The sequence below is a fragment of the Suncus etruscus genome, chromosome 11 (assembly GCF_024139225.1).
Source record: "Suncus etruscus isolate mSunEtr1 chromosome 11, mSunEtr1.pri.cur, whole genome shotgun sequence".
Classification (NCBI taxonomy): Eukaryota; Metazoa; Chordata; class Mammalia; order Eulipotyphla; family Soricidae; genus Suncus; species Suncus etruscus.
Window position 1 is genome coordinate 92775733 of NC_064858.1, and position 14629 is coordinate 92790361.

Genomic DNA, 14629 nt, shown 5'->3' on the forward strand with positions numbered 1-14629 from the left:
GGCCAGGGCGTTCTCGGCACCCCGGGGCCCCGGCTCGGGAGACTCGACTCGACTCGACTCGACTCGACTGGACTCGGCAACTGCAACTGGGGAAGCAACAGCAACTGTAGCTGCAACTGCAACTGCAACAGTAAGAGGAGCTGCAACAGCAACAGTGGCTGCAACTGCAACTGCAACAGTAACAGAAGCTGCAACAGCAACAGTAGCTGCCGGAGCAACAGCCATCGTAGCTGCAACTGCAACTCTAGCTGAAATAGCAACTGCAACTGCAACAGGAACAGCAGCCACAGCAATAGCCGGGAGCAGCATCCCGGGACTAGGCGGGCGGCTGAGCAGGAAGGGAGGGTCCCGGCGCCGCCCCCCGCCGAGCGAGCGAGCGAGCCAGCGAGCGACGCGACTCCCCCGGCGCGGGGCCCGAACAATGGTGCGGAGCGTCAGCGCGAGCCCCGACTCTGCCCAGCGCGCCTAGAAGAAGCGACCGGGCTCCAGGCTCCGGGTGGGGTTTGCCGGGAGACCTTCTCCCCACTTGGGGAGACCCCCACCCCCTGCCCCAACCCCGGCAGCACCTCCTGCTCCATCCAGCAGCTCGCCCCTGGAGTTGGCAGCGCGCTGGGCTCGAACCCCTGATCCACCCACCCACACACCCACCCACCCACCCATGAGCGACTCCCCGATGGTTGCTACGTCCGGGAGCATGGTGCCAGCGCCCGGGCTAGTCTAGAGCTTGCTTTTCTCCCTCTTCCTCCTTCTCCTCTCTCTCTTGCTTGCCCAGGCGGGCGCAAGCACAAACTCTCTCTCTCTCTCTCTCTCCTCTCTCTGTCTATCTCTCTTTCTCTCTCTCCAACGAGACTCCCCGGGGTGTCACCCCTGCGCAGAACTTGGCCCCCCGAGAGCCACCGCCAGCCTCCCCACCCCAAGAGCTGGAGAATGTCCACCCCGAGCAGATTCAAAAAGGACAAAGAGATCATCGCCGAGTACGAGAGCCAAGTCAAAGGTAAGGGGCGACTGGAGTTGCAGCGGGGCTGCCCAGCCGAGGCTCCTTTTGTGCCTCCTGCTGCTTCTCTGGAACTTGGGGGGGGTGGGCTGTCTGTCTGTCTGTCTGTCTGCCCGCATAGTGGCCCAACGTAGGGAGCGCAGGTCCGCGGGGAGCTGGACCCTGGACCCTGGAGCGCACCTCGGGGAGGGACGACACTGTCTTGAACTTGACCATGTTTGGCCCCCCGAAACTTTCTTCCAGGGGAGAGCCGGGTGGCAGCGGGGGGTTTGAATCCAAGGTCCCCTCTCCTTCCTCCCCATCCCCATATCTCTTTATACTACTGCACAATAGCGTGTATATAGTAAATAAATATAGTATATACCGCATGTGTAAATATAGTCCATAGTATATATTCTATTGTCACAATGCCTCGGCAATTTCAGACATTGGCATTGTTCAATCGTCATTTATTAGGGCGAGACCCCCCCCCATCTATCCAATAGCTAGCGCCCCCAAAGCCGGGCAGCTGAGCCAAGCAGGGATCAGTGGAATTTGACTCCTCCTTTCTCCTGGGTCAGACTTCATGCCATCTCGCATACTCCCACTCCGGGAACATTGCTTTGTATTCTATCATTTGCTGGAAGCCCCTTGCCTGTGAAAGGAAGGTTTGACTCTTTGAGGACTTGTTTCATTCATTTCCATGATCCACTGATGAAAGCGCCCACTGACGGCTGGTTAGGCATTTTTTTACTTACTTCAAGTGCCTTAGGATTTGGAAAGCATGGACATGTCTTCTCTCCCATGACAAGCATTATATATCGCAGTTGAAGTGTTTGCTAAACATACTGTTTTTAATCCCTGGAGTTCTGCCCCCCCCCCATTATTTTTTTTTTTTCAGATTTTTCCCCCCTTTTGTGGTTTCTCATGGGCCATTGAGACAATGGGTAGTGTTCTTTTGGCATACTGACGGCAAAGTTCATGTAATTGTACTGTAGATGCCTGCATTTGTTCACATGCAAGCTGGTGGAAAGAGCCACTGAGAAAGGCATTCCTGCACTTTTCTTGGGCAAGGCAGGAGCACCTGGGGTGTTCTTTTGTGTGGTCAAGTTGGCAAAATGCTTGGTGTCCTGGGAGAGACCTGGTGAGGGAACCTTCTATCACTCGGGTGGGTGTGAATTCAGATCAGCTCATCATGGCCAGGGGCATGCCAATGTGCAAGCCATGGCATTTCTGCTTCCTTTAGGCTGACCCCTGTAATGGAGGTAAGCAAATGTTGTTCTGGAGCTGTTTGGGATGTAGTTAATTCATACTTAGAGGGATTGGTTGCATGAACAGAGGTTATATTAGCAGCCAACTGATTATTTCCTCAGAGACAGGTAAACTTTGTAATAAGCATACCTATTCTTTCTTAACACCGCCTTAAACCTTCCATTCTTTCCAACACAGCCTGAAACCCTCCCTTCCAAGGCGGAACTCTTGCTCTGAATCATCATTTTTCTCTTTGCGTTTTTCCACATGGCTCTTTGTGGCAGGTCTTCCAGGGGCCCAGTCTGGCTTCTTTCCTGCTGTCTGGAGTAGGGGAGGCAGATTTCACTAAGTATTGGTTTAATTATTTCTGCTCTAAGGTCATTTGCCCGTAACACCAATGGTCATTTCCTTTTGTAAAAGAATAATCTCATGATTGATTTCTTCCAGAGTATGAATTTTGCATTTATAGGGCTACTTAAATGCTTGAGACCGACTAAAAACCAGCAGGCAGGGGTGAGTTGCACTGTTTAAAATAGGTCTTTAAAACAGATCTGAGCTGGAGAGATAGGACAGCAGGAACTGTTCTTCCCTTGCATATGGCTGGCCTGGGATATCCTATATTCCACCAGGACTGATTCTTGAGTGCAGAGTAACCCCCAAGCAATACTGGGTGTGGCCCCAACTCCCTCGCTCCCCCCCCCCCAAAAAAAAAGAGATCTATCATATCCAATCCCAGTAAAATTTTTGAATGTGGTGAAGATTATTTTGGGAACAAATTGCATCTGGTAAAAAGTGATCTTCTTCCCTTCAACCTTAATTAAAAATACACCCAAGAGTACTTTGGGGTACGGTAGTAGTGGGGAGTGTTTATGGTTCTTTACTACACCTTACCTGCCTCTGTGAGGAATGATGTCCAGACTTCATGTCCTTTGAAATACTTAAACATTAGCCTATAGTACAACATTGATGTACACATTATGGAACTTGGATAGTACATTGGAATTAGTCACATACATACCTGTACTTATTGGCAAAATCCACCAGGAAAGAAATAAAAATTAAGAGGATTTGGAGCATGAGGTTAGCACTCTTATGGCACGAGTCCCTAGGAGATGGGACTCTGGTTTTGTTTTATTTCCTGAGTCCCTGTTTAAAGATGAATCAACAGGGCTAGCTCAGTGGTTTGAGAACAACCAGCTCCTTTAATTCTAGCCAGCAATTTCATCTGGTGACAAACAAAAGAAACGTGGCCTGTTCTGTTGCTGAAGGAAAACCTGGCTCGGAAAAAAAGACAGGTCTATTTCCCAAGAAGAAAGCCACATACATTGGTCTCTCTGGGTGACAGGTGTGTGCGTGGTTTGAAGAGTTTCTTTTTTTTAATTTGTGATTTATTTTTTAACCTTCTCATTTAGAAACCAATACCTGTACTGTGGTTCTGCATTGTCTTTAATTTTTTTTTTTTTTTGGTTTCTTGGCCACACCCAGCAGTGCTCAGGGGTTATTTCTGACACTGAGTTCAAAAATCGCTGCTGGCTGGGGGACCATAGGAGATGTTGGGGATCAAATCTGGGTTGGCTGCATGCAAGGCAAATGCCCTACCCGCTGTGCTATCACTTTGGTTCTGTCTTTTCTTTCTTATAATCTCACTTCTCTTATACCTGAGGCATTGTCTCAGAATTCTCAAATAAAGGTTTGATTTGAAGGTATAATTTTGCAAGTGGAATTTGGTTGTCTGCCAAATATTTGTTGTGGGTTGTATCCCAAAATATTTGGGAATAGACTTCAAGGAACTATTTTGAAGTAAGGAAAAGCATCTAGCTGTGTAAAACCCTAGATATTTCTAGAGGTATTATTTTGAACAAGTCACTCACCTTTTCTGGATTTTCTCACCTATAAGGAGTTTAGATTCTTTGTCTTTGAGTCTTAGAGAAGATGCCATGCTGCGGGACCAAGTACATTTTACTAAGTACGTTTGGAGGGGGCGTGTTATGTTGGGGCCATATCGAGGAAGGTTGAACCTAGGCTTCACATAACAAAGCATTAGCCCTTTGAGCCACCTCTTTGGCTCCATGCTTAGTAAACATTTTTTTTTAATTTATTTAAACACCTTAATTACATACATGATTGTGTTTGGGTTTCAGTCATGTAAAGAACACCACCCATCACCAGTGCAACATTCCCATCACCAATGTCCCAAGTCTCCCTTCGTCCCACCCGACCCCCGCCTGTACTCTAGACAGGCTCTCCATTTTCCTCATACATTCTCATTATTAGGACAGTTCAAAATGTAGTTATTTCCCTAACTAAACTCATCACTCTTTGTGGTGAGCTTCCTGAGGTGAGCTGGAACTTCCAGCTCTTTTCTCTTTTGTGTCTGAAAATTATTATTACAAGGGTGTCTTTCATTTTTCTTAAAACCCATAGATGAGTGAGACCATTCTGCGTTTTTCTCTCTCTCTCTGACTTATTTCACTCAGCATAATAGATTCCATGTACATCCATGTATAGGAAAATTTCATGACTTCATCTCTCCTGACAGCTGCATAATATTCCATTGTGTATATGTACCACAGTTTCTTTAGCCATTCGTCTGTTGAAGGGCATCTTGGTTGTTTCCAGAGTCTTGCTATGGTAAATAGAGCTGCAATGAATATAGGTGTAAGGAAGGGGTTTTTGTATTGTATTTTTGTGTTCCTAGGGTATATTCCTAGGAGTGGTATAGCTGGATCGTATGGGAGCTCGATTTCCAGTTTTTGGAGGAATCTCCATATCGCTTTCCATAAAGGTTGAACTAGACAGCATTCCCACCAGCAGTGGATAAGAGTTCCTTTCTCTCCACATCCCCGCCAACACTGTTTATTCTCATTCTTTGTGATGTGTGCCATTCTCTGGGGTGTGAGGTGGTATCTCATCGTTGTTTTGATTTGCATCTCCCTGATGATTAGTGATGTGGAACATTTTTTCATGTGTCTTTTGGCCATGTGTATTTCTTCTTTGTCAAAGTGTCTGTTCATTTCTTCTCCCCATTTTTTGATGGGGTTAGATGTTTTTTTCTTGTAAAGTTCTGTCAGTGCCTTGTATATTTTGGAGATTAGCCCCTTATCTGATGGGTATTGGGTGAATAGTTTCTCCCACTCAGTGGGTGGCTCTTGTATCCTGGGCACTATTTCCTTTGAGGTGCAGAAGCTTCTCAGCTTAATATATTCCCATCTGTTAATCTCTGCTTTCACTTGCTTGGAGAGTGCAGTTTCCTCCTTGAAGATGCCTGTAATGTCCTGGAGTGTTTTGCCTATGTGCTGTTCTATATATCTTATGGTTTTGGGGCTGATATCGAGGTCTTTAATCCATTTGGATTTTACCTTTGTACATGATGTTAGCTGGGGGTCTAAGTTTAATTTTTTGCAAGTGGCTATCCAATTGTGCCAACACCACTTGTTGAAGAGGCTTTCCCTGCTCCATTTAGGATTTCCTGCTCCTTTATCAAAAATTAGGTGGTTGTATCTTTGGGGAACATTTTCTGAGTATTCAAGCCTATTCCACTGATCTGAGGACCTATCCTTATTCCAATACCATGCTGTTTTGATAACTGTTGCTTTGTAGTACAGTTTAAAGTTGGGGAAAGTAATTCCTCCCATATTCTTTTTCCCAATGATTGCTTTAGCTATTCGAGGGTGTTTATTGTTCCAAATGAATTTCAAAAGTGTCTGATCCACTTCTTTGAAGAATGTCATGGGTATCTTTAGAGGGATGGCATTAAATCTGTATAATGCCTTGGGGAGTATTGCCATTTTGATGATGTTAATCCTGCCAATCCATGAGCAGGGTATGCGTTTCCATTTCCATGTGTCCTCTCTTATTTCTTGGAGCAGAGTTTTATAGTTTTCTTTGTATAGGTCCTTCACATATTTAGTCAAGTTGATTCCAAGATACTTGAGTTTGTGTGGCACTATTGTGAATGGGGTTGTTTTCTTAATGTCCATTTCATCCTTATTACTATTGGTATATAGAAAGGCCATTGATTTTTGTGTGTTAATTTTGTAGCCTGCCACCTTGCTATATGAGTCTATTGTTTCTAGAAGCTTTTTGGTAGAGTCTTTAGGGTTTTCTAAGTAGAGTATCATGTCATCTGCAAACAGTGAGAGCTTGACTTCTTCCTTTCCTATCTGGATTCCCTTGATATCCTTTTCTTGCCTAATCGCTATAGCAAGTACTTCCAGTGCTATGTTGAATAGGAGTGGTGAGAGAGGACAGCCTTGTCTTGTGCCAGAATTTAGAGGGAAGGCTTTCAGTTTTTCTCCATTGAGGATAATATTTGCCACTGGCTTGTGGTAGATGGCCTTCACTATATTGAGAAAGGTTCCCTCCATTCCCATCTTGCTGAGAGTTTTGATCAAGAATGGGTGTTGGACCTTATCAAATGCTTTCTCTGCATCTATTGATATGATCATGTGGTTTTTATTTTTCTTGTTATTGATGTTGTGTATTATGTTGATAGATTTACGGATGTTAAACCAGCCTTGCATTCCTGGGATGAAACCTACTTGATCGTAGTGGATGATCTTCTTAACGAGGCATTGAATCCTATTTGCCAGGATTTTGTTGAGGATCTTTGCATCTGCATTCATCAGTGATATTGGTCTGTAATTTTCTTTTTTGGTAGCGTTTCTGTCTGTTTTAGGTATCAAGGTGATGTTGGCTTCATAAAAGCTATCTGGAAGTGTTTCTGTTTGTTCAATTTCATGAAAGAGTCTTGCCAAGATTGGCAGTAGTTCCTCTTGGAAAGTTTGATAGAATTCATTAGTGAATCCATCTGGACCTGGGCTTTTGTTTTTCGGCAGACATTTGATTACTGTTTTAATTTCATCAATGGTGATGGGGGTGTTTAGATATGCTACATCCTCTTCCTTCAACCGTGGAAGATTATAAGAGTCCAAGAATTTATCCATTTCTTCCAGGTTCTCATTTTTAGTGGTGTAGAGTTTTTCAAAGTAGTTTCTGATTACCCTTTGAATCTCTGTCATATCAGTAGTGATCTCTCCTTTTTCATTCCTGATACGAGTTATCAAGTTTCTCTCTCTCTCTTTCTTTGTTAGGTTTGCCAGTGGTCTATCAATCTTGTTTATTTTTTCAAAGAACCAACTTCTGCTTTCGTTGATCTTTTGGATTGTTTTTTGAGTTTCCACTTCGTTGATTTCTGCTCTCAGCTTTGTTTTTTCCTTCTGTCTTCCTATTCTTGGGTCCTTTTGTTGAGCATTTTCTATTTCTATTAGCTGTGTCATTAAGCTACTCAGGTAAGCTCCTTCTTCCTTCCTGATGTGTGCTTGCAAAGCTATAAATTTTCCTCTCAGTACTGCTTTTGCTGTGTCCCATAAGTTCTGAGAGTTTGTGTCTTGATTGTCATTTGTTTCCAGGAACCTTTTTATTTCCTCCTTGATTTCATCTCGGACCCACTGGTTATTGAGCATGAGGCTGTTTAACTTCCAGGTGTTAAAGTGTTTCTTCTGAGTCCCTTTGGAGTTCACAAATATTTTCAGAGCCTTGTGGTCAGCGAAGGTAGTCTGCAAAATTTCTATCCTCTTGATCTTATGGAGGTATGTTTTATGTGCCAGCATGTAGTCTATCCTGGAGAATGTCCCATGTACATTGGAGAAGAATGTGTATCCAGGTTTCTGGGGATGGAGTGTCCTATATATATCCACTAGGCCTCTTTCTTCCATTTCTCTCCTCAGGTCTAGTATATTCTTGTTGGGTTTCAGTCTGGTTGACCTGTCCAGTGTTGACAAAGCCGTGTTAAGGTCCCCCACAATTATTGTGTTGCTGTTGATATTATTTTTCAGATTTGTCAACAGTTGTATTAAATATTTTGCTGGCCCCTCATTTGGTGCATATATGTTTAGGAGAGTGAATTCTTCCTGCTCTACGTACCCCTTGATTAATATAAAATGTCCGTCTTTGTCCCTTACAACCTTCCTGAGTATAAAGTTTGCATTATCTGATATTAGTATGGCCACTCCAGCTTTTTTATGGGTGTTGTTTGCTTGGATAATTTTTCTCCAGCCTTTTATTTTGAGTCTATGTTTGTTCTGACTATTCAGGTGCGTTTCTTGTAGGCAGCAGAAGGTTGGATTGAGTTTTTTGATCCATTTAGCCACTCTGTGTCTCTTAACTGCTGCATTTAGTCCATTGACGTTGAGAGAAAGAATTGTCCTGGGATTTAACGCCATCTTTATTTCAAAATTTGGTGTGTCTTTTGGGTAGTCTTGTCTTAGATTAGGTCTTTCAGTTTTTCTCTTAAGACTGGTTTTGTGTCTGTGAAGTTTCTGAGCTGTTTTTTGTCTGTGAAACCATGTATTCTTCCATCAAACCGGAAAGTGAGTTTTGCTGGGTATAGTATTCTGGGTGAAGCATTCATTTCATTCAGTCTTGTCACAATATCCCACCACTGCTTTCTGGCATTGAGTGTTTCTGGTGACAGGTCTGCTGTAAATCTCAGGGAAGCTTGCTTGAACGTGATTTCCCCTTTTGATCTTGCTGTTTTCAGAATTCTGTCTCTATCTGTGGGATTTGTCATTGTGACTAGGATGTGTCTTGGGGTGGTTTTTCTGGGGTCTCTTTTGGTTGGTACTCTTCGGGCATGCAGGATTTGATCACATATATTCTTTAGCTCTGGAAGTTTCTCTTTAATGATGTTCTTGACCATTGATTCTTCCTGGAAATTTTCTTCCTGGGTCTCTGGGACTCCAATGATTCTTAAGTTGTTTCTGTTGATCTTATCATAGACTTCTATTTTCGTCTGTTCCCATTCTTTGACTAATTTTTCCATTGTCTGCTCATTTGCTTTAAGTTTTTTGTCCAATCTCTCCTGCTGTATGGAATTGTTATGTATCTCATCTTCCACAGCACCAAGTCTATTCTCAGCTTCTGATACCCTGTCCCAGAGCTTATCCATTTTGTCATTCACTTCGTTTACTGACTTTTTCAGTCCTGTTAGTTGACATGTTATTTCAGTTTGGAGTTTTGTGATTTCTGCCTTCATATTTTCTTGGTTCTTATTAGTGTTCTGTTCAACTCGATCCATGGTTTCTTGGAGTCTGTTGAGCATCTTCCATATTGCTAGTCTAAAGTCCTTATCTGAGAGGTTGATTAGTTGGTCAGTCATTATCTGGTCCTCAGAATTGTCATCTTCATTCTCTATGTCTGATGCTGGCCTGCGTTGTTTCCCCATTGTCACACTTGTATTGTGGGTTTTTCTACGTGTTGTGGTGGTATTCATTGTCTATATGATGTAGGCAGCACACTCCTCTGGCTCCTCCCTTTCTGGATGGGCTGACTTGCCTCTAAGGGAGGGGAGTCCTCCGTGGATGAAGCCTCACACTGGGTCAAATCTTAGGCCCGAGCATGCAACAGAGAAGACAGTCCAGAGAGAAATGTTTGCTTCTGTGATATAGCGCCGTTCTTAGTGTGATTTTTCCTTCTTGTTGCAATGGAGTTCTTTCCTTAGAAAGAGTGCACGGCCGCTCCGCTTCGCTCCGCGGCCGTGCTCCTCTGGAGCCTCTTTTTGCCCCACTCGCAAGAGTTTCACGCAAGAGGACAGTAGACAGACATAGACAGGTCACACTCACAGTCTTTCACAGTTGAGCCCCACTGGGCCGGTGTACTTTTGCGGATTTTCCCCGCCTGGTGTCACACACAGGGAGCCGGCTTTTGCAAAGGTTAGCCGGTTTTTATGCTCTGAAGTCCCTCCCTGAAAATGGCGTCTGGGCGAGCGAGGTTTCTGGAGCCTCTCCTTGCCCCACTCGCAAGAGTTTCACGCAAGAGGACAGTAGACAGACATAGACAGGTCACACTCACAGTCTTTCACAGCTGAGCCCCACTGGGCCGGTGTACTTTCGCGGATTTTCCCCGCCTGGTGTCACACACAGGGAGCCAGCTTTTGCAAAGGTTAGCCGGTTTTTATGCTCTGAAGTCCCTCCCTGAAAATGGCGTCTGGGCGAGCGAGGTTTCTGGAGGCTCTTTTTGCCCCACTCGCAAGAGTTTCACGCAAGAGGACAGTAGACAGACATAGACAGGTCACACTCACAGTCTTTCACAGTTGAGCCCCACTGGGCCGGTGTACTTTCGCGGATTTTCCCCGCCTTGTGTCACACACAGGGAGCCGGCTTTTGCAAAGCTTAGCCGGTTTTTTTTAGTAAACATTTTAAGATTTTCATATTTTCATTTTTTTGGAGTCATTATTTTTCTCATAATGAATTCACAACATTGTGTATCATTTGAGATATCAGCTTACTAAAATATAAGACCATAAAGATATGGAAAAATAATAAACCCATGCTGAGAAATGTATCACACAGAATTGTCAAATGAAGAATGTGAAATTAATACAATTAAAAAATAGATAAAAAGTGTAAACAAAGGGCTGGAGTGATAGCACTGCGGAAGGGCGTTTGCCTTGCACACAGCCAACCTGGGACGGACCCAGTTTTATTCCCGCCATCTTAGATGGTCCCTCGAGAGCAGCCAGGAGCAATTTCTGAGTGCAGAGCCAAGAGGAACGAACCCCTGAGCACCGCTGGGTCTGGCCCAAAAACCAATAAAAAAAAATATAGAGACAAAGACAACCTAAGCAATAATTACTTAGTACTATATTTGTTTTAGGGCTACACCAAATGATGCTCAGGACTACCCCTGGCTTTGTGCTCAGGGATCACTGTTGGGGGAATCTAGGACCATACAAAGTGCTGGGAATTGAACCAGATTTGCTGGGATGCAAAGAAATTTCATTAACCCATGTACTATTTCTCTAGTACCCCAAACAATAATATAAACGAGTTCATTAGTTAAAAGGGGAAATACTTAGTTCATACAGTTTGGTTAACTTCTCTCATTAAGAACGCAGAGAAATCAACCTGTTGTTTGTGTGGATCTTTAAAATTGATCCTGGAGAAGAAAGTGTCATTAAACAAACCCATTGCCTCTATTTTTATTAGCATCTCTCGCAAAACATTTAGTGGTGTTTGTACATCCAAAGCATAAACATCAACATTACTATATACTGAATTTAATTGAGTTTAAAATGTTTACTTGAATTTAAAATGTTTAGCGGTGGAAAATATGGTTAACAAATGGCTAATAGAAGATTTAGGGATTACATATGAATTTTAGCTATCTTCGTAATTTTGCAACAAAGATATTATAGGACCCATAAAAAGTTTTGGTTCACATATGGCAACCAAAAGAATTAAAAGACATTATGTGAGGTCGGACTCATGGGTGAAAGGTTATGTTTGTTTTTAATAAAAGGTGTTGTTGGTTGCTAAGAAGTTACTGTGATAATTTGCAATGTTTTCATAAGGATAATCTCCTACTCATCTACATGCCATATGTACAGGAAGTGTCAAGAAAATCTGTTGTTCATCGACCACTCAGCTGCCTATGCTCTGAAATAGGACATTTTGGAAGCAGTTGGAACCTGAGGAAATGGCAGAGAAATGTGATTTATCCCAGTGTGCCCTAGATTTCAATAGGGAAATTAAAAGTGCTACCTTCACTAATATGGAAGCCATGACTACCATCAAAGTTCTTTCATCTGACCTGGAATAGGAAGCAGCAACACTTTAAATTATGATTTAAAACTTTATAGCTGGGAGGGACTTTTAACATTTCCTGTCCAACCCACTCATTTGCATGATGCAAAGAGGCATAATAACAGCATTACCCCCATGAAAAGATAATATATTGTGCTTGGAAACCCATGTCATCTGCTCAGGTCAGGAGAGGTGGCTTAGATTCTTCAGAGACTAGGAAAAAGAACATTTGTCTTTTTAGAGGGGTTTCCATTGAAGGAATCAGAGGTAGAATTCAGAGACTAGCAACTCATAATTCTGTTTATGGGTGATTGTCTTCCCACTGTAAGTTCACCTTGTCCTTTTTCTTTGCATCTTTGTCTTCATAAAATAAAATAAATTAATAAAAAAAAGAAATGTTATAATGTACTACAATCTGGGGACTTGAGGGACAAAGTAATTGTGCATGTGTTTTGTTTGATTTTTCTTTTTTTTTTTTTTTTGTGGTTTTTGGGTCACACCCGGCAGTGCTCAGGGGAAACTCCTGGCTCCATGCTCAGAAATTGCTTCTGGCAGGCACAGGGGACCATATGGGACGCCGGGATTCGAACCGATGACCTTCAGCATGAAAGGCAAACGCCTTACCTCCATGCTATCTCTCCGGCCCGTTTGATTTTTCTTAATGAATGTTTTTTTGGCTGAAATTTCAAAATTAAGGTGTCAGCAAGGGAATTTCTTTTGAGAATTTTGTTTATGGGTGATTGTCTTCCCGCTGTAACTTCACCTTATCCTCTTTCTTTGCATCTTTGTCTTCATAAAATAAAATAAAAAAATAAAGAATAGCAACTCAGTGTTATTAACGAGAGGAGTAATTAATCTGATTAACTGTAACTACGTTTTTTGGTGTGTTTTTTTCTTTTATCCTGATCACTCAAACCTGTAGCCAGCTTCCCATGTTGGCCTTCAGATCAAAAAAAATATCTCTAGATGACTAGTTCAATCTCTGGTGGCACCTGGGTGGGTATTCAAGTAGGAGGCCCGAGTTTGATCCCTGACATGGCATAATCTCCCCAGCACTCAGCAAGGCCCACTTTCTACTCACAGTCATTCACAGCAGGAAGTAGCCTTTGGATGTGGCCTCAAAAAAACTGGAAAAAAAAAAAAAAAAAAAGAGGGGCCAGAGAGATAGTATGGAGAGGTAAGGTGTTTGCCTTTCATGCAGAAGGTCGGTGGTTCGAATCCCGGCATCCCATATGGTCCCTTGAGTCTGCCAAGAGCGATTTCTGAGCATACCAAAAAAAAAAAAAAAACTGAAAAAAAGAAAATGCTCCCCTTCTCCTTTTAATTGATGATGAGAAAAAGTACAAAGGTTTAGGTTCTTGCCTTGCAGTGGCCTTTTACATTCCAGGCACCACATATCACATAATATTTATTATATATTGTTGTCACACCTCTAAGTACCACCAGGAGTGATTCTTGAGCACAAAGCTAGGAGGAGTAAACACTGAAAACTTGTAGGGAGTGGTCTGAAACCAAAACAAAACAAAACAAAAACTTGGTGAAAACTTACAAATGTAACTTTGCTTGAATTTTGGTTCACGTTTCTTCAGCTTCTTCAGTAAGTCTCTATTGTTGCCTAGAACCTTTTATTTATTTCATGAACTTCAAAATACATTAAGGAATAGTTCTGTCTCCACTTTGAGAAGAGCCTGCATGGTCCTTTTGAAAGTCACTGAGAAGCACCCTGGAGGGTATGACAGGATGGTAAAATAGCCCAGCTCTGGTATCAAATTTGTTTTCCTTTCCATGTAAGCTCTTGAACATTTTAGAAACAAAGCTCCTCAACTTTTTTGGGGTGGTAGTGGTGGTTTTTGGGCCACACCCGGCTGCACTCAGGGGTTACTCTTGGCTCTGCGCTTAGAAATCGCTCCTAGCAGGCTCAGAGATAGAACCCAGGACTTTCCCAGGTCAACCACGTGCAAGACAAACGTTCTACTGCTATCACTCCGGCCCCTGACTATTTTTTTAAACAAACATCTAAGAATTAAGAAACTAAACTGTATGTGTAATCATTAAGTCTTTTTTTGTTTTAGTAGTTTAAAGGTTGACATTGATAATAAGGATAGTTAGTTGAGTACATTTTTTATCTATGTGAGATGTGTGCCTTTTGCCACAAAGACAAATTCCTGCCCCCTTACTTTTTGTTCTTTATTGTTTTATTTTTGAGGAGTGGGGCATGGTGGTGCTCAGGGTTTTCTCATGGCGCTACACCTAGGCATCACTTCTGGCTTATGTTCTCCGAAATCCCCATGTTGTTATTTTTTTTTTTTAAATCAGAATGTAAGTATAGCATGCACATTTCCTGGGCCTGGGTTATTTTATGTTGACTGGCATTCATTTAATTTTTCTATTTTTCTTTTATTTTTTTTTGTCCAGCAATGCTATGTAGAAAAATGAGGACTGTCTGTGCAGTCAGTGGATTTTACTTACCTGTGATAATGTCTTTTGTCTAAGAATTTTTATTTTTTTTTTATTTTTATTTTTATTTATTTTTTTATTGTGTTTGGGTTTCAGTCATAAAAGGAACACCACCCATCACCAGTGCAACATTCCCATCACCCAAGTCCCAAATCTCCCTCCTCCCCCCCCAACCCCCGCCTGTACCCTAAACAGGCTCTACATTTCCCTCATACATTCTCAATATTAGGACAGTTCAAAATGTAGTTATTTCTCTAACTAAACTCATCACTCTTTGTGGTGAGCTTCCTGAGGTGAGCTGGAACTTCCAGCTCTTTTCTCTTTTGTGTCTGAAAATTATTATTACAAGGGTGTCTTTCATTTT

At 42.5% G+C, this 14629-nt stretch overlaps 1 protein-coding gene across 2 annotated transcripts in view; it reads left to right on the forward strand.

Moving 5' to 3' along the window:
* The first annotated feature begins 817 nt into the window (after window positions 1-817).
* SRGAP1 (SLIT-ROBO Rho GTPase activating protein 1) overlaps window positions 818-14629 on the forward strand; it is a 340351-nt gene continuing 326539 nt past the window's right edge. For both annotated transcript variants that reach the window (XM_049782733.1, XM_049782732.1), the window contains exon 1: window positions 818-994. In XM_049782733.1, coding sequence (XP_049638690.1) covers window positions 928-994 — 67 coding nt within the window. In that variant the 5' untranslated portion in view covers window positions 818-927. The remainder of the gene's footprint in view (window positions 995-14629) is intronic.